We start from the raw sequence: 26,526 nt of genomic DNA, 5'->3' as shown, positions 1-26,526 counted from the left end.
ATCTCGTAAGTGTGTCATTCCAGTTACGAAAGGGCCAAAAACGCTATCTCCTAGCTGGTTTGTGCTCATATCAGCGCCGGTAGTATTTTTTTAAATTTCCGATAGTATACTCAGCTGTTTCACGCGAGAGGAGTGTTTAATTGACTACGTTTAACTGATTTGCGTTATTCGTACCGGCGCGCGCGGAAGCAAAATGAGTGTATTCGTTCCCGATGTTTATTTTTGCCCTGTTCTCAACCGTTGTTTTTCCTGTCTGATCACTCTTGAATTGCTCAGAACAGATTCTCCCTGCAATCGTGACGGATGTGATTGCTGTGAAGTTCTGGAATCGACACGGTTCGTTACGGGTGGATGAGTAGTGGATTTTGTACGGTGTAGAGTGATTTTTTGGCTGAGATGTTAGATAAGAACTGTATACTAGAACGTCAATGAACCAGTTGATTGTATAACTACACGATTCGATTAAAACTGCGGTTTGTGCTTCGTAAAGTGAGAAGGGCATTAATTATTTACTGGGAGCGCTAAAAGAAGGCACATCATGGAGTCGATACAACTGACAGAGGTGGAAAAAGGTAATAAAAATGTGGGAAAATTAACATTTCGTGGGAATTACTGCAGTGCATTTGACATGTTTTTGTTTGGTTCTAAAAATGGGAATGAATGATTCAGATCCTGCGCAGTTGCTGCCCTGCTGAGAGAACGTGCACTACAATGCTGAGAAAGTGTATGATCAGAAACAAAGCAGTGTGCTTGAAGAACTGTAGATGTTTATTAATATGACTCGAAATTTGAGCAACACAAGGAATAGTGTTTAGCAATATAGTTTGTACCTAGTTTAAACTATTAGTCATCATGTCAATGCTTGGACAACTGTAATAATTTAAAAATAATCCAGAAATAGGAAGAGTAATATCTATACCGTGAGCTCGACCGTGAGCCTTGAATTTTATGTGAGTTGTTTGCTCATTTATTTTATTTGATGTATACCAAAATATTAACAGTGTTTATATTACATATTTCTATTTAGTTGTGAGATCTAATTTTTAAAACTTTCTAATTTTGTCAGTCATGTAAGATTTATGGTGTTTGATATAAAAAACATTGAATCACAGTGTCACCTAACTGCCTGTAGCTCCACCCCGTCTTCCATAACATATTTAGCAAATTTTCATGAGAAAAAGCGAAAGGTGAATGTATACTTCAAGCACAGATTCATTTAATTTTCCGTTTGAATATTAAAGAAAGGTAGAACTTGTTTTGCTTCGTAGTCGCGAATAGCCTTCACATCGTTACACCCCAAAGTTAGTGCTGACCGATGCGGTTTACTTCTCAGTAAGTTCAGTTCCAGTGGGCATAATGTGCTCTTAGGTATCAAAACGCATTATATTGCATACTCACCTAACGGGGTAACTTATTTGCATTGGAAGGGATTTTTCAGCTATGTAGGGTACCGAACGTCTTAGGAAAGGTTGTCTCTTGAACCTATTCCAAGTAGAGGGTAAACAATATCCTTCCAAGCTCGTTTTCCGCAACCATTTACATTATGTCTTACGGCATCTGTAGAGATAGAGAAGATGTGTCTTCAACAAAGTAGCTGGCAATCATTTTTTACTACAGCTTTGCTGAAGAACCTACCTCTATTTTCAAAACAGTTGGTTTTTGAATATCTATTAATTTGATATGAATAATAAATATGAAAGATAGTTTTTGAATAAAAATTAATTTGATGACCACTCTTATTGTTTAAACGGCCAAAATAAGGAATATTTTTTATTTCTTTATTTTTTTTAAATATTTTTTAATTCTATGATATAAGCACTAGCACTTTTCTCATGCTAAATTTCCAGCATGGACCACTGAGCATTGGAGTTATATGTTTGTTTTTGGCTATTGAAGCATATTTTTATATAATTTTTCTTGTTAACGCAACACGTGTTTTCACTCCCATTTCGTCAATTTTTGGACAGTTTTGATGAAACAGTTTCCAATCGATTGGGAATTCCGTCTTAAATGAAAAAAATTGAAGCAATTTCAGATCGGTTGGAAATTGTTTCAATAAAATTGAACTGTGGAATTTTGTTTATTTTTGAAAAATAAACAACTTTGTCGGAGATGTCATGTCTCCAGAAGTTTAAAGATTGATTTTGGCGTCATCTATGCGCATAAGTTTTGAATATTCCGTTAATGTCAGTAGATGGTCCTTAAAGGGCGAACACGAAATTATTGCGACACATTCAACAGGGCATAACTTTTTTACCATTAGGTAAAAATCAACCAAATTCTGCACACTTTCTCATTGATGTGTATTGTGTACATGCTGTCAAACTCAAAGTCGTGTTTTTCGATTCAACGAAAATGGAGGTGAACCAACGCGAGTTGAGAGAACAAATTCTTTCCAAACACCTGGAATTTCCTGACCTGCCGCACCGGCAGTTGGGAAAAATGTTGAACATTCACCATTCAACCGTCTCCAGAGTGTTGAAGCGGTTCCAGGAGCGGTTGACGTTGGACCACGGCAAAGGAGCTGGAAGAAAACCGGGACCGGAGAACAAAAAGACGGAGGGAAAGGTGAAGCGGATGATTAAACCAAATCCCAACGTCTCAAGCCGTGATTTGGCTAAAAAGATCGGCATGTCGCAGAGCTACGTCCAGAATGCAAAGAAGAGAGCTGGACTACATACATACAAGGTACAGAACTTCCCAAACCGCGATGAGCGGCAACAATCGACGGCTAAAACTCGGGCACGGAAGCTCTACGAGAAGATGCTGACAAAATATGGCTGCTGTGTGATCGACGACGAAACGTATATAAAAGCCGATTTTAAGCAAATTCCGGGGTTGAAGTTTTTCACCGGCAAGAGCAAGTTCGATGTGTACGACAAATTTAAATAGAAGAAAATGTCGAAGTTCGCCTCTACAAATCTGAGTGCCTCGAGAAGCGCCTTTTGCCGTTCTTGCAGCAGCACGACGAAGCTCCGCTATTTTGGCCAGATTTGGCATCATGCCACTATTCTAAAAGTGTCCTGGAGTGGTATGAGGCCAATTCTGTCCATTTTGTTCCAAAGGACATGAATCCGCCAAACTGTCCGGAGCTGCGCCCGGTGGAGCAGTACTGGGAAATAATGAAGCGGGAACTTCGGAAGAGCAAGAAGACAGCCAAAGACGAGAAGGACATGTTAAGAAAATGAAAAAAAAAAAAAAACTGAGAAACTGGTACCGGATGACACTGTAAAGACTTTGATGGAGGGCATCAAGCGAAAATGCGTTCAATTTTACACTCAAGGCTCCATCGATTAACTTTTCTTTTGATTTTTGAAGGAAATATATGTATAAAACTACCCTAAAATTTTGGTTTGATTCTAAACATTATAAGAAAATTGGCATGACATTTTCGGTGTCGCAATAATTTCGTGTTCGCCCTTTATTACAATGAAATATATTGCTATATTGGTATATTGGGCCCTACAGGTCACTCTAATTCTAAAAATACCCATATTGTGGGGTATTTGTCAGTATTTCCCAGTTTTTATGTAACCGGATGCCGCCATCTTGGATTTCTAAATGGCGTCAGACTTGGATTTCCGGTTCCTACACAACACCCTGATTCCAAAAATACTCATATTGTTGGGTATTTGACAGTGTTTTTTGTAACCGGAAGCCGTCATGTTTGATTTCAAAATGGCGTCATACGTGGGTTTTCGGTTCTAACACGTCAACCCGATTTTATTGTAGGTTACTTATCAGTATTTTTTGTTTTTCTGTAGCCGGAAGCAGCTATCTTGTATTTCAAATTGGTGTTAGACCGGAGTTTCCAGTCCTTATACGTCACCCGATTCCAAAAATACATATTGTGGGGTATTTGACAGTATTTCCCAGTTTTTATCAAAGCGTATGTCATCATCTTGGATTTCAAAATAGCGTCAGAAATGGATTTCAGGTTCCTACGTGGAATCGGAGTATTCCAAAAATACCAATATTGTGGGGTATTTGACAATATCATCAAAAACCTTTTTTGAACGAAGTAAATCCCAAATATCGAGGGGTACATCGCCCTGTTGAAAGTGTACATATTACTCGTGGGTGAAAGTGAAAAATTAATCATTTTACAGCAAATTTAACACTTCATGCATTTTTTTCAAATGAGGCAGGCTCTTAAAACATCACTTTGTGCATTACAATAGAACAACCCAGTCTGACTAGCTTTTTTTTATCGCATGAATGCTTATCGTAAATCGTAAATTATCAGTCAACGAGTCATCGGATTCATGATAGAAACTTTCCGATGCAGCCTTGGTTCATTACATAAGTCTGCTAAAAATAATCCTTCAGAATTTTTGTTGCTCAGCCTAGCAAAAACTTAAAGTTAAGTGCTGCGTGCTGTCAACAATGTCAATTGACGTAAGATATTGGCCTAGCACTGATTTTCACATCCGACACTGATAGCATAGAGGTAACTCTTAGACCAGAAGGTCCCGAAGAAACGTGCTCAACTTTTTGGCTCAGCTCTGGTACTATCTTCGGTCCCAAGCTAATCGATGCACCCCTCGAAACATAGGAAAATCCACGAACCCCTCATTTTATCTGCCAAACTTTCATAGGGAATCAAAACAAACATAGTGTAGTACTAGAATTTCGACTAGAATAGGGTACGTTAATCGATTTGCTTGGGACCAATAGGCTAGTCAAGTAGTTAGTCAATTTAAAATCGTTAGTTTCCAACAGGTGCAGAAAGTCTTGGTAAGCATAATATCAGGCTTTGATATTACTATCCATATGAATATCACAAGGGAAAATTTTAAAATCTTACTTTTATCTCAATAAATCAACTTTTTTGTATAACCGTTGCATTGTTTTAATATTACTGATGAGTTTTCTAAAGATCGGTACTTGATTAGCTGGCGTATATAAGAAACATTTGCAGCAGAACTTTGAATATCAATGGTCCCTTTACGATGTCAATGTCATTTGCGCACTGACATTGAGGCAAATGATATTGATATTCTAATTGTGTGAAAGGATACTGACATCAGGTGACTAGTGAAATTCAGTATTTTGTATTCTCGTCAGTATAAGCAACGTTCGCACGTCTATTAGCTAATTTTCAGTGTCAGGCATACATATGACGTGTTTAAATTTATCTGCAGCCTGCTACTCTATCCATTCCAATAGACAGAATTGTCCAAAACGGTTTGAAAACGTTTTTACAACACTCAAAAATTCTCAGGTGAGTCTGACTATTGTCGGCAACTTCTATTTCTTCGAAAACCTGCCCATTTAAAATGAGGGTTAACCAGCTGTTCTATTATCGGCAGGTCGTAATCAACCGCATTTTTTAGTGTGTATATTTCATTTGAAGGAAAACCGCGAATAACAGACGTAGCATTTTAGAGTGACCAGCCATGTAGAAAAAATCGCTACAAGGGGGAGGGAGACCAAAGTTGATGCTTCATGAAACGTAAAAAAAACGTTAAACGTTTGTTTACGTTTGATGAATCACCAACCTTCGACCCTCTGCTTCTTTATACATCTTCCCTTATTGGGTAGGATGGTGCAAAACGCACCGTTTAAGCAAAATCGTCAATTGTTGGCGTATGGAAACTAAAATCAAGGAGAAAGTAATGGTATATGGTTGATTGCCATAGTTTTTACGAAGATCGAGTGATTGCGAACTACAAAACGATGATATTTCCGATGATGAACCGATTTATAAAGTTCCAAAGTGGTAGCGGAGCAAACCGCCTGATACATGGGGCAAGACGCACGACAACAATGGCCAAAACGCACCACAACATTGGGGTAAAATGCACCGCATGATAAACAAACCATAACCCCTGCAAGTATAGAATGCAAAGACATGAGGCTTTTCAAATGATTATTCCTTTATGTTACATAAGAAATAAGGTATCAATAGAGTGTTAAACTACACGGCCAATCATACCAACTCAGCGACTGAGATTAATTGACTCATAGCTTGTGAGTAACTGCAGTTTATTCCAAATCTGAGTAAATTTCATATGGAAAGAAAATTCTCTGAGTCAATTAATCTCAGTCGCTGAGTTGGCATGATTGGCCGTGTATGATTCATGAACTAAAACATCTAAAACATATACGAAAACTGAATTCGTTTCATTCTTTTGCGATATCTATTAAAAGCTTTATTTGCAGTCGATGATTGTAACAACTGTGTCATGTTTTGCACAAAATGCCATTTTTTTTAGGAATCAGTAGGTCAATATATGATTTTATGATCAGGAAATATTTGTGAAACCTCCAGTTGAAAACAAACACAATCCGTTACCCGGAATATGCATCTGAGGAAAAGTTATCGTTGTTTTTCTAAGAGTGGCCATTTTACCCCAGGGGTGCATTATGGGCTAAATTACATTCCAGACCCACTGTGGCAGTTTAATTCCATTCCAAAAGTTCTGTATTTATGTGTCACTAATTTACAATGTTTTCCCAATAAGGGGTCAACCACACTTTATGAGAGGGTTTTAAGCGATAGTTCGATCCCCCTCCCATTGTACGACACTGTAAGATTGAAAGTAAGTACCCCCCCCCCCCAAATATAGTAAAATTTCAAAGTCAAAATAAAATTTAGATTTTTTTTGACAAAATTTTATTGAAATTGATCACGTTTTCGTTTGTTCAACTAATGTATGTCCAGATTTTTTGGCATTAAAACGGTATCAAATTATTTCCATCCAAGTATTAAATCTTATGTACGAAAATGTCAACCCCTCATTGAAGCACCAGTAAGAAATGTTGAGAAGCTCCCTTCTCTCTATTCCCTTACATAATTTGTGGATGACCCCTAGTTCGAAAACAGTAGGATGTGGAATGTTGAAATCTTCTGAAGAGTTGTTTATTTTCTAAGATGAACAACATTGCCCAAGACGTCAACTCTTGAAATTATCAGAGAGAAAAGTGCGGATTTGGATCCATCTGATGAGTTTCAAACGATCACTCAAAAAATTCTTCACATTTTTATTGGCTAATTTTTATGTGGAATTCGACATAACATTCATGTACTTATGTATCAAACGAATAGCATATGGGCCATGTGGGTACATGTAATTTATCTGTACACGTAAAAAGTATGTATCCGACACATAGATATCATTTGTTGATCGTATTGCAAATATTCATGTTTGGGGATCATGAATGCAATATGAGCATTTTTTTTTCTAGTGATTTGTTTCTGTCAATAGATGGTTCTCATTTTAATAATAAACTTTGCTAAAAACCCCAAGCCTAAGTTATGCTTTGTTTTGGAGTTATTAATTTTGTACAACTAGATTGCGTATTTGGCTAACTATGCATTGGGCTTATTTCTTTTCTTTTGAAAGGAAACGACGTGATTAGAGGATTTTACCTGAGTGGTGTGGAAAAAAAAACCAATTGGTGCTGTCAATAAAAATCCAACGATCAGAACCAACACCAAGGCTTACGTTCCTTAAACACATTTGTTTGAAAGTATTAGGATCAACACTCAAAATTTTATCCTTAAAATAAATTGTGAAGTAATACAAAAATAAAGACTGCCCTAGTTAAAAATTTGGTTTTATGAAGATTTTGTAGACCATGATTAAGACTTGCAGAATGCTTTAAAACCTTGATAAAACTTGCAATGTTACTTGGGTGGCCAAATTTATGTATAACAATGGAAAAGTACGATCAATTCATTGCAAAAGCCCGTAACGTACCACGAAAAGGCAACGTGACATTGCTTCGTATGGCATTCATTGTTGAAGTTTATATGGGAAATGTGTAAGAAGAGATCTCACCATGGTTGGATTGAATCAGATAACTTTGATGGTTGGAATGAAGTTATTTTTTGCATTAATTGATTATACATTTAATTCTGATTATCCGTGATTTTCATTTATAGGTTTTTGTCCTCAATCATGATGAGTACAGACATTTCAATGCCATCCATTTGTTCTTTGATTTTTATTCTGATTATTTTTTTCTAATAATTTTGTTTTAAATTTGGCTCCAATTTAAGATCACATGATAAAAAATACGAACGAAAAAAAAAATGGCGTGAAAAAGCAATGATTGGATTTTATCAATTCACCATAATTCGTCGTTCTATGTCTATACGAGTGAGACATTAAATACTGCTGTTTGTTGATTTTCTTGGTGCTTTTTATCGCTACAAAGATGTTTTGCTATTATTCAACTAGAACAAGATCCCCATTGAACAAAGATCGCTCCACATTACGACGTTATCATTGTGCGAGAAATATTAATACACATAACTGATAAGAACAATTATGCCATTTTATTGGTAAACATAGCATGCATGTATAACAGGTCAGTACTCACTCCACAGTGTGCATTGATTGTCCGTTCGAAAAAAAAAACGTGAAAAGTGCACTGAACAAGCTGAAAAGCAGTTGTCCATGTGGATCACGAGGAAGTCGTTCTAACTAGAAATAGGACATTTCATCTTGTTTACTTCGTTATTAAATAACCGATGACTCATACTACAACTAGTACTACCGGTTCTCTGTACATTAGCTGCGTTGTATGTCGTAAAATAATTGTGTGAGAAGAGCAGAAAACATTGAAGCTGGTACAAGTTCAGTGTCACGTTAGCAGTTTTATTAGGCTAATAAATATGATGAGTTGAGATTTGTCATACTTTAAGCGGTATGAAATAATGTTTTTATTTCTACATAAATATAATGATAATCTAGCTATTATAATCTTTAAATAGACGAAACTGGACACACTTGATCCCCCCCCCCCCCCCCCGTTTCTCGAAATCCAAAAGGGATATTTTTTTCAAGCAAGTTGCCGTAAAGTTTCTTCTAGACGAAAGATAATATTATTCCGCAGTGTAGTTATACAGACATATTAGTAATAGTTTGTGAATCGTTTATATTTTTGAGAGCAGTTTTTGGATCTTCACTCATTAAGACTTCTTTTCAGCCAACATGAAAAGGTGTAATTACTTTTTTGCTGTTCAACCAAAACACATTAAATTTTCACAGCTCGAAGCTTTAAATAAGTAGAATCAATTATAATCACTGAATCGGAGCTGTTTCTTTTGGTCTTTTGTTCAGTTTGATATGAAGTTGGAAACTCAGTTAGGAGAGGCTTGATCCCCCCAAGGACTAGGTACACGTCATCCTTAGATATGAGTGTAAAAAATAAAATCCTGGTTGGGAATACTTGAACCCTTATAATTGTCATCCATTCCATCCCGGAATGTGTGTTAAAATTAATATTAAAATGCATAACATACATAGGGGATCAAGTGTCCCCCAATTTTTAAAACTGCGTTTTCTGGTAATTTTGCGAAAAATAATATAAGGAATCATGCCAGAGACTCAAAAGTATTTATACAAATTCACACCATAGGTCCCTGAGTTGAGCCCAATTTTTCAAAATACGTTTTTTAACATCTTTCACAAAAAAAAACTTCATTTGAGAAATTGTATATCACTTTGGAGGCTTTAGAGTATTCATAAAGTGACATAAGAAATTTCTCTAATAAGAGCTGGCCCACTCTCTCCTACTGGTATGGTAAAGCAGCAATGTTAAATTTTTAAAGTGCAGGTTAATTTACTCCTATGTCGACGCTTGAACGCATCGTTGGGTTACACGGTTATCTTATGATGATGGTCCCACCGTTTACCCCACACCCCATGTGAGCTGGACGGTTTATCTTTAAATAATTAAGCATAATATCTTAAATGGGAAAAAGCTTAGGCGTTCACCTCTCTGTTCACCTTTTTGTCCACCTCAAATATTTAAAAGCATTCAACACTTCATGAATAATCAACAAAACATTCTAATACACTAGCAACCCCGCAATCTGATGCTATCATAATGTTCAGCAACATCAGGAATGCTCACAAACCCCTAACATTCAGCATAAAATTAAATCTTAATTTAAGGCATCTTCCAAATAAGCTTCAAAGTTCCATTTTTTTTAACAAATGTTAAATTCAGTCTTCTATATTCGTAATACGCGCACGAGGCTCAAACCTTTGTAGACTACTCAAAATAATGTTTTTTTTATATAGCTACTACAATTAAATAAATTATTAAAAATCTTGGGGCACTACAATTGCTAATTAAATTGGCAGATACACCTTTCAAAAACTTATGTAAGTTTTTGTGATATCAAGCGCGTATATAATAATTTATGAAGCGATATTTTATATATAAACATTAAGAAATAACTATTTTTACACGTGACGTAAATCGTGGAACGTTAACAAACATATCATGTAAAATTAAACGTTCCGTATCCGAAGCATACGCATCTCAATGAAAATTGCGTTTGATTGAATAAATTTTCACGTGATTCTTTTTTTTTCCTTGATTTGTTTTCCGTCCATCTTGTTTTCCGTGCTGAGCACCAATGCTACCGACGCCATACACCTATACTACCATACACCTGGACCCTACATATCGACCCATCAACTCATGACCAACGGCTTTACTTCGGCTGCTGGGGTGAGAGGTAATCACGTTTACCACTACACTACTGGCGCCGCTACATGATTCTTATCGGATGATCTCTGGGCACCGCAATTAGCATGAATTTTTCGTAGTAATTCATGTAAATTAACTTGAAACATCACGTAAATCGTATACCAATAGCAGAACAATATACAATTTTGCAATAATATCTTATCAAGTTAGTGGACATTTGTTCATTAAAATCAGCTACATGACATACTCTCAATTTATCTGTTACATATAACATAAATAGCTATTTTTATGATATTTCACAATTAAAAATAATCAAAATATCATAATAACGGGTGTGACTAAAAAATGAGAATGAGCAGAATGGGTCGGGAAAAAAACACCAGTGAAGTTTAGTTCAAACTGATTTATTTCATACAAAGGGTCAACTTTGAAGACTTAACAACACTTAACTGCCACATCGATTTTCCGGATGCAGCTTTTGATCCTGTTGGTGAGTTGCTTGGTGTCCTTGGGCTTCCAATTATCCTTGTATAGCATGGAGCTCAATAGACCGTAAAAATCCTCGATAGGTCGGCAATACCAATCGTTTGGCACATATGTATATTTTGTCTTTCCGCCGTACTTCCGGGTCATCCAGCGGTATTGGGATCTCACGGTTTGGATTTGCTCTTCAGTGTACTCTGGGGATCTGGGTTTCTTTCTACACACTATTCCCTCCTTCTTTGGAGTCTTGCAGATGTGTGACTTCGAACAACGGAACTTTCTGGCCGCTTCCCGTTGACTTACCGAATTATTGTTTTTGAACATGTTGTGCAGAGAGCGTCTTCTTATTCATTATCTTCGTTGGATGGCCACTACCTCTCTTCCGGGTTACTTCCATGGATGCCAGGATACGGTATACAGTGGATACTGGAACATTTTCTCTCTTAAAATGGTGCACCGTGTACTATTTCCACGATCTTTATTGGCTTGAAAGAATTGTACAATGCGCTTCCTGTTTCGGCATGCTGAACACGACTGAACATGTTACAGTGAAATAAGGTGTGCAACAATTTTCTGAAGTGTGTTCATTCACCGAAGGTGATATTTCTTTGGGGCCTCCCTTAGCTCAGTCGGTAAAGGCACAGCTACCAAGCAAGACCATGCTGGAGGTGGCTGGGTTCGATTCCCGGTCCGGTCTAGAAATTTTTGAGGTTTGAAATTTTCTCGACTTCCCTGGGCATAGAGTATGATTGTACTTGCCAAACAATTATACTAATGCAAAAATGGTACAGGCATCGAAAGCTCTCAATTAATAACTGTGGAAGTGCATCCAGAACACTAAGTTGAGAGCACGCAATAAGCTAATATGCGATACGCAATAAGCTTGAAATGAGAGGAAGAAGAAGAAGACATTTCTCTGCGAACGCTTTTGTTCTGTTAGAAAAGTTAGAAAAGTAGTGGAATCATTCTCATTGTTTAGTGGACACCCGTTATAGCCATCATTCGCAACTCTATCTATCACAGTTGGGACGCAGCCTTATTGTATGGTATGGGTTTTCAGCTGTCAAACTGTACAGTGTATTTCAAAATTGAAACATGGTGAATTGATAATTATTTTTTAAGTCATGGCTGGTAACTGAACAAATGTTTAATAATTTATTGCTATAGTTTTGGTTTTTATTGGAAAAGTCTGTATGAAGTTGGATTTATTTTAGTAAAACGCTCGATTTTCAACTTTTTACCTAGTTGACAAATTTTAGTAAAATTAGTGGCATATGAATTATCTTTATTACCAGTGTTGTGAAAATATCAAAAGATCTAATCTCACCAATGTGCATAATCTCATTTGAGTATCGTAAACCAAAAACTCAACACGCAAACAACAGCCGATGATATTACAAGCTGTGATACGGTTGCTATGATATCATGCTAACAAAACTCCCCGGCTACAATTCTCACCAAACTGTGTTGAGTTTGAGCTTCAAGATTTTTGCTGTACATCCGAACACGAAACGAAACTTCCATCACTGCTGGCAGCAGTAACTTCGTGTCTACCATCTGTGAAGCGTAAAGAAAGATAGCAAACTATGCTTTCTCTTTCTAAGAAAACGATGTGCAAAGGAATCATTTTTGTGGTAAGTCAACTCGTGGCTGCAATTTGACATGTTCTGAATGGTCTCGCAATATCAAAGGAGCTTGTAAAACAATATCATGCTTGATATTTTATTCCAATATCATGCGTGATATTGGGAGCCCTTGAGAGCAAAACAAAATCATTTGAGTGAGGATTATGCCATCACTGTTTATTACGACTAAAAATGAGAAAAAATTCAAGAAGTTATCTAAATTTTATTTCAAGAAAATAAGGTTTTTCAAGAAAAAGGCGTTTTTCTTAAATTGCTCTAACTTTTAGTAAACTCAACAAAATATGCTCAATACTGAGCCAATAATGTATGCTGAGTTAGATGCCAAAAATTCAAAGACGTATAGTTTTATCTTGTGCGTTTAGAACCGTTTTTTCTAATATTTAAGTACAGCTGTACGATCAATTTTGAGATACACTGTAGTTGTTTTTGCAAAACAGGTCACTATATTATTCAAAGTAAATGAGACGAGTCGTAAAGGTTAAAGCAAAGATTTTTATCAAAACAATCACACCAAAATCAGAGATGTCCCATTTTTTAAATTATTCGATTAACATCTAATCGATTATTTTTTGTTCGCTGTGCTGTCATTTTTCCACAAATGAGAGTGCAGCATATGTTTGAAACGATGGGTGATGATCCTCTGGCGAGGTTAATGCTTGTATCAGCATGATATAACCGATTACAAATATCTTAATTTTCGGTTCGTTAATCGATTAATCGATTATTCGAATGAAAATTGGCCATCACTAGACGAATGTGAAACGTCATTTCAAATTTAAGGTCGTACATAAATAATGATACAATTTGAAAGGGACCGGGGCTAATCACAAATTACGTCCCCATGGTAACTGAAATAAACACGAGTGCGGACGGTTGGTTAAAGTCTCAAAAAAAAAATAAGAAAATAAATTATATTAACAACAATGAAATGTAAAGGCTCGTTAGACACCGTTTTCCATATTGTGGCCGAAACTATGTGTTGCCAAAATCGAGATCTAACTTTACTAGAAAATTGTGTTATGATAGAAATAGAAGAATATATAATAATAGAATATGATACAGTTTTGTAATTGAAATTTATTGAAAAACAAACCAAGAGCTCAATGAGCTATGATGAGGTGCAATCACGATCAGATATATTGAGCCTTACCCAATAAACAATTATAAAATTTGCAAAGTTTGTTATTCTCACTTTCGCTCCAACTAAAAAAGTTTGTTGGTTTATTGCTATCATCACTTTCAGACCATCAATACTCCCACTATTACTGATCAACTTCTTCATTACATCTATCTTAAATGTATGATGCTGTTTCAGAATACAACTTGATAATCATGCAGTGATTCAGTTGATTTTGGTCATTCCTTATTCACTATTCATTAACGCAGCGTTGTTGAAAAAAAATATTCAGCAGAGCCCGTCACTACTGAGAAAAGTAACTCTCGCTTAGAGAGAACAGGCCCGGTATAGTGGTACCTCTAAAGGTTACGAGGTCATAAACATATGTGAAATGACTATAATAAAAAAGAATCTCTCGCTTAGAAAATAACCATAAACAAAGCCTGGGATATAACGGCGCCGGTGGTGTAGTGGTAAGCGTGATTACCTCTCACCCCAGCAGGCCTGGGTTCAATCCCAGGCGGCGCCGCCGGGATGTTCTGAGGCATAACATCTCTGATCACGCCTTCCTTCGGATGGGAAGTAAAGCCGTTGGTCCCCGGTTCATGAGTTGATGGGTCGATAGGTAGGGTCCAGGTGTGTGAGCTGCCTTCCTGGCACGTCGGTAGCATTGGTGCTCAGCACGGAAAACAAGATCGACGGAAAAAAACAAATCAAAGGAAAAAAAAAGCCTGGGCTATCATTTCTACTTTATGAAATATGGACTATCATTTCTGATATAGTTTTATAATGTTTGGTACTCGTTTATTAGGGCAGAAAGATTATATATGAGGGGATTAGAAGGAAAGGGATGTAAGTGACTTTGAACGACTCTCGTCATCGTTTTTCTCTTTTGATAACCACAGCTTTATAGACAGACTTTGCGCTATTTCTGCCACATAGTTAAAGGAGGTTCTCATCTAGCGTTCAGAACGGCACACGAATCATCAGGACATGTTCTGCCTGTTCGACCCAATACCACCACCTCTTGAAAGCAAGTTTTGATCTTATTTTGCTATGCACCTTCACCCGGGACCAGTTCGCAAAACAGTCAGGTTCAATAAGTCATTTTCATATGAATGTGGTCGGCGCCGGTGGTATAGAGGTAACCGTGACTGCTTTCTTACCTCAATGGGTCTGGGTTCAATCCCAGCCGAGGTCTCTGAGGCATAAAAATCTTTGGTCACGTCTTCCTTCGGAAGGGAAGTACAGCCGTTGGTCCCGGCCCATGTGTGTTGATGAATGGGTGCGATATCCTACAATGAAGTCCGTCGGTGATTGGCACTAGATTGCGGAACAGAGACCACAGAAACCTCATCATTCACTGCCTCGTGAGAGTCTGAATGATTGGGAAGTAAACGAGTCATTGACAGCCGTGCACTCAGTCAGTAGCTCAGTCAGCACGTTTATTCTTCCGTGATGGTACCCAATCATTGTCTTGAATGAGTGAGCGTACATTTTGTATGGAAAAATGCCTCAATTACATGCTGTGTGTGCGAAAGTAAGCGTTATGAGTCGCATGTTCGTGAGTGACTGTATGTTTTTGTTGGCTCTTTCATTGCCTCGTCCTTTACTGTTTGGTAAAAACGGTCTGGACAGAGCAATTAATTGAAACGTGTACTGGTTTCACACTCAGCCTAAACAGACAATAATTCAAGACCAACAATTGAAATGGCCTTAACTCCATTTTGTAAACAAACCTTGTAAGGCCATTTTCTAGCAAACTGAAGTCCACAAAGGCAAACCAACATAATGAACAGGTAGGGAAATTCTCCTCTACCCGATTGTGGTTTAGGTTTGTGAATGAAGGCTTCGGTTCGCGAGAAAATGGCCTTACAATGTTTGTTTACAAAATGGAGTTAAGGCCATTTCAATTGTTGGTCTTGAATTCTACACTCTGCCCGGGACCTTATCCCGGGTCTGCGTAAAGTTTATTTCACGCTTCGATCATTTCATATCTGAACGATAGTTAGAATTGAAGAAAATGTTGGCTCCTCATTCTCGTTTCTCCAACAAACTGGGCGACCAGGGGTCGAGATTCGTTGTAGCCGTTCTGAACAAATATTTAATTTTTGACTTCCTACAATAGATTATTTTGCTATTGGGTGGATCTTTATACCCCGTAAAGACTATGGCTTGTATTATGTAATATAGGCTGTCTTGCAATGAGCACTCATACATCTAGTTTTCACTGGAAATTCTATATATGAGTGCTCATTGAAAGCCAGCCCATATTACATGATATAAGCCATAGTCTGTCCGGGGTATTAGAACATCCAGAAAATATTGTTGTTGATTAGATATTGCAATTACTGACTTTTGCCGCATATATTTTCTGTAATTTTTCGGGATATTTTATCTCTTACATCAAACAAACTTAAAAGTGTTCTACGAAATGATTAACGACTTAAAATAAATAAATAAATATCTTAAACAGTAATTTATTATTATTAATTTATTAAGTTATTGTTAAATGAGATGTTTATACTAAAAAAAATTCCAGCCCTTGTTATTTATTTTTCGCTTCCCACTTTGACCTATTTGAGTGATACGTATGTTTTAAATTGACAGTATTATTATTATCAGCCTAAATATAACAGGGGAAACGCGTCTATGTTTACAGTTTTGTATTACTGTAAAATACTCGTCTGGTTGCTATTATTCAGCTTCAAGTTAATGATCATACCTTTTGCCACACATGCTTAAGGTGATTCCTTGTAGAGTCCACAAATGGCCGCCACGTTAGCTATACATGCAATTACACTTAGAATTTTCAACTACACAAATCTCGGAATCGGTGCTCCATTTCACCTGAAATTGATGAACTTCTTTGTAAGTGGTCCAGTAGGTATGGTTGACGCTTGTTAATCAGCGACTGCCGGTTCGAATCCCGAAATGCAAAGACATGATTATACAAAATTTAAAAATATAAATTATTAAATCCATTTTGTCAGCATCAAGGTGAAGCAGTCCCATAATAGTTATAATATATGAAAGCGGTCTTTCATGATCTTTTTTAATTAAAACTAGAAAGCTGAACAAGGGTTATAAAGAAAAGAAAATTTAACGGTGTCGTGATGAAATGCGCCCCATTTTACGGTATCAAAGTAGTCTTTGTATTGCGCTAGCAGTACGTGAGTTGTGAATTCGCATTTACGTTTAGAAATTAAAATTATAATTTTGAGCCATCATGTTTATTATTGACCCATCATGTTTATTATGTAACGTGATCAATTTCAGTCTTGGTGCAAAAACTGTTAGACGAAAAGTTAGCGCCCCGTTGTAATTGAGCAATCAGCTTGAACAAATCATATTCATATCATGCTTACAATGCGTTTTATTATTTAACTCCTGACGCCTGCATACATTTCATATAATTTCATATTGAGAGGTCATCCACCGGACAGTTAGTTGCATTTTCCAGTGCACTTCGCGTAGGAAGTGTGCCTTGCTGATATGCTGCTTATTTATTTACTTCCACACGCCATTGCGGTGTCTATAGTGATTATAAGTCACCCTTTCGTTGACCTACAATTTGCAGGCGGGTGTTTATCGTTAGATCCACAAAACCGGTTTAAATGCTTCAGGCTCGGTTACATTGGCGTCATAACAGTATCTAATTAATTCTACTTATAATTCAGACCTTGAACTTCGCCACACGGGAACGCAATCGAGTTGCAACTTCCGCATACATGCATGCAACTATTATTCGATGTGTGTGTGTATGGAATGCAGCCTTAGCTCATGAAGCATTTCTAGGATGATCGATCCTATCATTTGTCTACGTTACTTAATAGACAGTTTTTAATTTTAAATCACATCATACCAACATTGATATATTGCACGAATGTAATGCTATTGCTACACAGTTAAGTGAGCTTCTCAGAGCATCATCGATGACAAAGCATTTTTTGGTTCAGCTGTGGGTGAAACGTCGCCTGTAAAAAAGTTCGTTAGACGAGTCCGGCGAGTGGCGGGTGGATGAAAGTTGCGAACTGATCGGTTCTGTGCTAAATGTAGTGTCTATGTCCAATCGAGGTATGCGTGCTTATCTTGTTTATATTGCCGGTTTCGAGCAGAGATGCAATTACACTTTCACGCATCACTGGGTGTAGGCGGCGGGTTGGATTTCCGGTCATTTTCGGGTTGAAAATTTTCTAAACTTTTCATAGTATTGGATATTGGATATATTGGTATATGTCCCACAACATACACATTCATACAATAGTAGGTTTAAAAAGCTCTCGATTAATATATGTTGCAGTACTCAAAAAGGTCATAAGTTCCCGTCAAAACGTCGTAAGTCGAGAAGTAGAGCAAATACAGGCCAAATCATAAAAAAAACCTAATGACACACATAGCACACATAGCAAAACATTTTTTTATTAATTTTGCTACGCAATGTAGGGGGAATGGATGTAATGTCGGCCTAAATGCCCCTAATTTGGGCCCATACATAAATTCAACAATCGACTTAATTTTCAAAAGCGACCAAAAATATCCATCAGTACCGTCCCAATGACGCGTTTATCTAGAGAACATTGATAAATAGTAGATTTTTTTTTGCGATGGGTCCAATGGGACTGGTGATATGGGAAAAAATGGTTGCGTCTGTGAGAAAAAACAAGTCTTAAAGCATCCTGAAGTCTTAAAGAAACCCGAACAATTAAAATCATATATTTAATTATAATAATATCTCGTACACTTACGAAAATATCTAATCCATAGCTAAAAGAGTTCCTTACCAATTAGTAGAACACGCCCTCTGTGTGAAGCTAAGCAGACACCCAACTAACAATTTTAGCTGCAGATTAGCTTATACAGCCAAAAAATGGCTTATACGGCTAATATTTGCCTGTATAAGCTAGTCTGCAGCTAAAATTGTTTGTTGGGCGTTGCTCAAGAGTATATTTTTTAAATTTTTATCACTGAACGACATAAACCATGACAGTTGAATAAACTGTTGGCCCATTTTCCTCTTTCATTCAACAAGTTGATATAGGTGAGTGGTCAGCACCAGTGCTGATCAAAATCATTCCTTATATAGCGCTGTAGAATCCTTCCACAAATATAGCGCTGTAGAACGTGTTGTGTTGGTTTTCATACACAGATTGATGGAAAACTATTGCCTCATGCTGAACTGATGATAATATCGAGGTTTTAGGCTCTGGAGTTGACAATATAATCATTTTGTCCAAAATGAATTTGATTATTTTGCATCTGAGGATCGATTCTGATTTTGAAAATGTTGGGTTGGATAATCAAGCAGTGGTGAATATCAACAAACGCTTGTTAATTGATGTATAATGAACTCAACGATAAAAACAGACACTGGTCAGCACTTGCGACAGTCACGCAGTCAGCTAAGATTCAATACTCGTTAAAACCAAGTTGATACTTTTTTAATTTTAATTTTTCTATGCTAGCTCATTTTGATATTGGTTTATTCTTAAGCAGCTCAAAGAACTTTGGTGTTGGTTTGTTATTTCAACATCTTATTTTGCTATTATTCAGTTCCATAGTTATTGCTTTTGATATTTTATCTCTTAAATTGATCAAACCATTAACAATTTGAGATGTTCTGACATTCTTTTTGTAATAGTGAAACTTGATATTGGTTTCATATTCTTTTCTACTCGGGGAACCATCCTTGGAAAATCCGTCAATATCAGGGCTTAAACACATCTGCAGAACTGCAGAAGTGCTGGAACTAAAGCGAGCGTGCCAGCTGTGATACATTTTAGTGTCAAATCTGGGTGGTAATTAAGGTGAATGGAGAAATATTTTGATTTTATTGTGCTTAGTTGAAGGTTATATAGGGGAAATAACTCAAATAATGGCCAATGGATCTAAGATTGGGACCATCGCTAAAAATCTGCTATTTATCAATTTTAGCTAGATGAACTCGTCATTTGAGACGGTACTAATGGATGTTTTTGGTCGCTATTGAAAATTTAGTCGATTGCTAAATTTATGTATGGGCCTAAATTAGGGGCATTTAGGCCGACATTACATCCATTTCCCCTATGTAGTATATCTGAAATATACTGATATCAAAAAATCATGTAAGCGTTCAATCGTTATGACTATTTTTTAAAGTGACAGTTACTCCGTATCACCCTGTAGTTTGTCAATAATTAAGGTGATAAGGCCGTATTTACGGTATGGCATACGTGGGCTAAAGCCAGCCCCCCCCCCCAAGCTAGTCGAGCCCCCAGCTTGCAGATACATGTTAACAATCTTATACGAGGTATTCAATATTCCGCATTTTGCATTAAATACACCTGCGCTGAAAATAATCCCTCAGATTTTTCGCTCATGCCTATATCTGGTTATTTCACTCCGTAAAAAAAAGTTTTTTGACACCATTTTGAAATCCAAGATGGCGGATTCCGGTTACAGGATAAAAGGGAAATACTGTTCAACTACTAGGTATTTTTAGAATCGTCAGACATAGGGTATATTTCAGAATTTCCCAGTTTCCCAGAAGTCGTTAAAAAGTATCGTTATTTTGAATTTGCTTCATATAAAAACCTCGTTATTTAGTTCGTAAAAAAGGCACGTAAACTGAATACTGCTTAAAACAAGACTTCGTAAACGGTGGTTTCAGTGTATAAGCAGCATATCAGTCTTACATTGCCAAACGGTCAATTAAGGGGCTTGTTGGTTACCCGGGCCTCGTTTTATATTACTTTGCAAAAATGAGTGTAAGATGAATCCTTTTACATTGTCTATTGAAGAGAAGGTTAGAACTTGAACTTATGTCACCTACAGAAAAATCAGCTGGATTGGTTGGAGGACAGCCCAAAATATTGGTGGGCAGGGATGGATCGCTCTTCTGGGACTGTTTCATTACTTTTTATGATAGAATACTTACGATAAATCCAATTGAATTTTCAGTTATCCCATCTTAAAATAGATAGTTTAGTGCTATTAATCTCTCTAACAAAATTCTTAATTTCCGCAACGCAGAGTCACACTAGTACGATGCGGAAATTTTGCATTTTGATAGGAAAATTATTAGCATTAAACTAACTATTTTACGATGGGTTAACTGAAAATTCAACTAGGGTAAATGCCGGCATCGGCACCCATTTATGCATCATTGTATTTTTTCTTCAAAACACTTCACTGAATGTATTCTACCGATTCCTTAGTCTTTCAGCTTCAATATGACTACATTATTACGACTGAGCAATCCTGTTAAGCCAGGTTTTGCTTTAAATAAAATATATGAACTACAAAATGCGGCTGATTTCGAGTTGCCTATAATTGAAGAGCTGGTTAACACGCAGTTCAAATGCAAAAGTTTCCGAAGTAAAAAAAAAGGTTGCCAACAATAGTCACACTCACCTGAGAAGTTTGGAGCGTTATAAAAACGTTTTCAAACAGTTTTGAACAATTCTGTCGATTTAAATGGGTAGTGATGCAATCAGCAGATACATGTAAACAAACAAACACGTCATATGCGTGTGTGTGTGTGACGTTGAGAAAATGCAAATAGAAACGCTGACGCTGCTTAGATTGATGAGAATACGAAAATTCCCCTAGATAAAGGGTTCAAAAGTGTTCAGATCTAAGAGGAAGAGGAGACAACTGGCATCTTACTCTTTTATTTCTATCTCTATCTATACCTATCTCTATCTATATTTTACGCACTTCTTCTTCTTCTTCTTCTTCTGTTCCTTTATTTAACGTCGGTCTCTGTTCCGCAATCTAGTGCCAATCACCGACGGACATCAATTGCCATCCATTGATGGCAACCGAATGTGCAGGAAGGCAGCTTCCACATCTGCGTACACTGAAAATAAAATTTCGTTCATACAACGAAATCGCTCGTTTGTTCTACGAATTTGTTCGTTGTTTTCTGCAACGAAATGGATTTGTATATTCTCCCTTTTTTATGGCACAGACCTGTTGGTCCATATTAGTGATTTGTACATTGTATAAAACTAGTTTCGTTAGAACTGTCACACTCGCTATCGCTACACCGAACCAGCGGGCCACAATACTGGTTGTGGAAACCGAAAAATGTGGTGTGTGTTAGTGAGGATGGGTAAAAATAACTTCATCATTGGAAGGAATAAACATGACAAAAACTACAAATGGGCTTCAGACCGGACTCGAATCATGAACCTTGCGATCATTAGATCTGTGCTTTATCCACCGCTCTATCTGTGCTACAAGAAATTCTAAAGCTAAAGGCAAATAAGAAGCACTCATGAAACGGTAATTCGATTTCGTTTGCTTTTTCTGCTGCTTGCATGTATTTTTTTCTCTGACATAAGACCACCGCGACCATTAATTTGATTTATTGTGGTAGCTTGCATGTATTGGTCAAACCGACAATATTTAAAAAAAGTATACCATCTCGAGCACACAATCAATACTTTAGGAGACAATAAGCGCAGTTGATTGTACGAAGCTGAATTTGTATATTATACATATAAGGCGTAATATTGACATTGCGCCAAATGACTGGAAAAACGAATGTTTCGTACGATTTATGAAAGATGTGTTGTATGTACGATATTCATTTTAACGAAACGGTTTTCAGAGAAATAACGAAAATACATTTTCAGTGTAGGATATCGCACCCATTCGCAACACACATGGGCCGGGACCAACGGCTTTACTGACCAGAGATTTTTATGCAGTCACGCTTACCACTACACCCCCGGCGCCGGCAATTACGCACTTCAAATCGGCCAATCACGAGCTGGTTCGCTTTTGACAGAAAAGTATTTCGTTTTCGTCCCTGTGTTGTCTACTCTTCCTCCCTTTTTATGGCACAAACCTGTTGGTCCATATTTCAGTGCCAAAATTTCAAAGGGGCGTAATTGCTTTTGTAAACAATGACTTTAGTCGTCAATTTCTCGCGAATGAAATCTTACCTCTCCAAAATTACAATGCTAGCTGGTAGAGGAAACATTCATCTACCTGCTGGTGTGATTATTTTTCATGAGTGTGCTTTTATTCGCGAGAAATCGACGGCTAAAGCCATTGTTTACAAATGCAATTACGCCCCTTTGAAATGTTGGCACTGATTTGATCTCCTCTTCCTCTTAAGTTCAGATTAAGAACGGTCAGATTACCGGGGGTCCACAGTATTGCGATCGTACCGTCCCTAGTAATCAGTGTTGTTGTGAATATGAGTGAAACCCTACACAATCTTGAGTTGATCTCATCGGCCATGTACTCGCAAACTGAGAAAAATTTTCATCGATTTTCCTGATATTTGAGTTGATTTTTGAGGAAACATTTTACTTATCCACAGAATGACCCAGCTTTTTGAAATGTTGAGTCCAATGATTGGACTCAATTTTGACTCTCATCGGCCGTATATGAGGTTTAGCTTGTACGCAACAATTTGTTGCGTGTAAGCTTCACAAGTTGCAAGCAAACATCAGCCGTTGAAAGAAAACGCTTTGACGCCGTCTTTTAAGAATAGTGGTCCTCAACCATTCCGGGGCCTGCGCAAAAAGCATTTCGATTTTTATGGAACAATTTGATTATAAGATCATCACATGAAATATGTGCTTTTTCCTAAGCGATGAAACAGATTAAATAAGTGGATTGTATGTTATCGTTGTGGTTAGTGCATGGAGATTGCATATATTTACAAACATATAAAATAAATTTTAATTCTAACTAGACTGAATAAGTAACACAGCTAAATAAGTTGTTGAATATAACATCGAATCAGATACTCAAAGGCCATTTCTTCAGGTGTCTAATAATATTACGTTGTACGATATACACAGAATTTGCGTACAGATTTACATCATTCGTCACATTTTTCCTATAGCTTATACATTGCTTGTCACAGAACTCATAGTCTTCTTTCCCCTCCTCCAACCCACCTTAGAGACTGACATGATTAATGGATCGCTTTTGACATTTGACCACTTTATTCAGTGAGTGTATCCACACAGAAACAAGTTTTGAATATAATCCGCTCGTAAATATATCTTGTGTTGTATTGCGCTGAACTTAACATAAAAAACGTCATATTATCGATTAACGCCAACAATTTATGTAAAACAAGACTACGTGTACGCTTGAAACTGCAAAAATATATTTGAATTTTTATGAATGGTGCAACGTGTCAGGATTTTCTATTAAGTTGCCAGAGGACGCAGAACAGCTATCAAAAAAATTCGACAGCAGTACGTTCAAAACTGAAATTCTGTTCAAAAAAATGTGTTTTTAGTATTCTACTTGCTAACCGGAACACCGTGAACACAATTGCATCAACAGAATTTAAGTGTAAAAAAAAAATCATTTGAATATTGAAGCAATATTTTCGTCCCTTTACCCTTAAGTGTCAAGCAACAAATGCGCAAGTAGATTTTTAAGCATATTTCCAAGGCTCACTTCCCCGTTATTGTAATTTGTAAGATTCGTGGAATAAAAAAAACCCTCTCCCATAGTAATGATCTTCCATCGAACATTCATTTGTTCTATAATTAATTTCTTGATTTTTACGCAAGATATTTCAGAAATGCCTTTCATCCCTTGTAAGTAAAGGTAGGGAAATGTTAACAAACATGTTTTTACACCTATATCTCATGCTTTGTTCCTTTAAATATCAAATAAAAACACCGGCAGGTTATTAAACCTGAGCTGGATGGTATGGTGCTGAACAGCTTCAGCAACAGCCAGTTGGCTTCGGCGCTAGGAATTCGTTTCTGGCAAAGATTCTAGTGAAAGGTTGTATGGTGAATGTTAAACCGCTTTCCAACAATAGTTGAACGTAAACGTGTATAAGTAGAATCATAAATCGCCTGAGGCTGCGATGAAAGATACAAGTCAATATATATTTGTTCGATTTATGATCATATAAAATCTTATTTTTTTTTCTAGCGGCTAAAACTATGTTTATGAAAATTGTCATCGAAGGCTCCGTGACACCATGTGACATAGGAAGCGGTGTGGATTTGGAACAAAAACTTCCCCAATGGTTTGATGATGCCAAATTCAAAAGGTTTGAATCCATTTGTGTGTCTCGTGAATTCACTAATGACTCTCTCTTTCCTGCATACAGAGGACAAAAATATTTTTTCGATAACCGTTTTGGAATGATGCAATCCAACTTTTGCGGTCTGGTTACACTGCTGTGTGATCCAAAAGGATTGTCGATCCTACACAACACAGGACGATCAAGTACTTCGGAAACGGCTCGCAAACGATACATCTCTACAACCCTTCACATGCTGTCATGGTACGAGATCGATCTTTCTCCTGGCTCCAAGTAATTTATAATCTGGAAAATCGACTGAAAAAAAAAACAAATTACCTTTCAATTTATTTACAGATCATGGGATTCATTGAACCGTGTTCGAAAGATGCATCTAAATGCATCAAAGAGGTCGCATGAGAAGAAAATTGGATTCATCACGCAGACAGAAGTATCTTTGACGGTGTTTGGATTCCTAGGCTACGCATTGATTCGTCCTCATCTTCTTGGAATCAGATACGATAATGATGATGATCGGGAAGCGTTCGTACACTTCTGGGCTGTTGTGGCAGCAATGCTGGGTGTTCACGATCGTTTCAACATTTGTCTTCCAAAGTTGGCAGTAGTGGAGATGATCTGTAAGATATGTCAGAGGTACATATTTATTCCGTTGCTGCAGATTGAAACTCCGCTATTCAAAACAATGGTTCAGGCGGTGGTCGACGGTCTTAGTGAGTTCACCCCATTCAACTCGTATGAAAGTCTCATGTTTTTCGTTAGACGACTTGCCGGCATTCCTGGATATCAGTACAACGTGGATATGGAGAAAGAAGCGATATGTCGAACAATCCTCAACAAGGAAGACTTGGATGCCATGAGAAAAATATATGATGGGAAGCCAGGTTATGAGTACATAGAGCATTCCATTCTCGACGATAGAGTTCTGTTATTTAACGTCAAGAAAATCGATGATGTGAACGAATTAAATCAGAATACTTTGGACAATAATACGGTCACTGGTGTCTACTCTAATCTCAATAACAACCAACATAACCAAAAAGATTTCGTGACGAAGTTTTTAGGACTTAGTCACAACGAAGAATTAGTGGTTGAAGCTGTTGATAATGATGACGATTGGAGCAGTTACTTGAATGACTCAAAGCTACAGTTAATGTCTGACAAAGATCAAAAATATTTGAAGCTTAAATGTAGAATTGCGGATAGTTGTTACACACGAATTGGAAATTTTATTAACGAATCAATGCTGAGCTGGATGCTCTATCGAATGAGAAAAGCATATAATAGGGAATAACTGTCGGTTTGTTATGTTTATGGTTTAAGAATAAATTCCAAACATAACGGTAGCACTACAATGATATATTGTCTCCATATGTATATCAAAAATAATGTGATAGTTCTGATGAGCAATAAATAAAAAAATATTTTTGAAATAAATAGATTTTTGTTTATTATAAGTGTGTCATTTATTCCAATCAGAACGGTGATGGTAAGTTCACGCTATTTTAAGTTTTTAAGTACAGTCAACTCTCCCTAACTCAATATTGAATGAGTAACCTGCCATTTACGCGTTTACATTGAAAATGTATTGGATACTGGAACAGCTCGGTTCTATTAGAGATTGTTTTAATACTAATATTGTGCGTAAATGTCTAAATGTAAAATAAATGTCCATGTTCCGAGATTACATGTTTGAGTGACGTTTATTCAATATAAAATAATCTTTGGCCTGCTCACCAGTCAAATTTATGTGTGTATTTAAAATTGTTCGTGCTGCCATCAATTTGCTTTGCGGGAGAGGCCCTGCC

At 37.0% G+C, this 26,526-nt stretch overlaps 1 protein-coding gene across 1 annotated transcript; it reads left to right on the top strand.

Moving 5' to 3' along the window:
• Positions 1 to 139: 139 nt before the first annotated feature.
• LOC135700992 (uncharacterized) lies at positions 140 to 26,091 on the top strand. Its single transcript, XM_065221688.1, has 4 exons — positions 140 to 572; positions 24,607 to 24,727; positions 24,788 to 24,994; positions 25,058 to 26,091. The coding sequence occupies exons 1-4, from the start codon at positions 539 to 541 to the stop codon at positions 26,010 to 26,012; spliced, it is 1,317 nt and encodes a 438-aa protein (XP_065077760.1). The 5' UTR covers positions 140 to 538; the 3' UTR covers positions 26,013 to 26,091.
• The last annotated feature ends 435 nt before the right edge of the window (positions 26,092 to 26,526 follow it).

The sequence above is a fragment of the Ochlerotatus camptorhynchus genome, unplaced genomic scaffold, assembly GCF_037179485.1.
Source record: "Ochlerotatus camptorhynchus isolate MF236.1 unplaced genomic scaffold, CSIRO-AGI_Acam_v1.1 ptg000146l, whole genome shotgun sequence".
Lineage (NCBI taxonomy): Eukaryota > Metazoa > Arthropoda > Insecta > Diptera > Culicidae > Ochlerotatus > Ochlerotatus camptorhynchus.
This window is presented reverse-complemented; position numbering and strand designations above follow the sequence as displayed.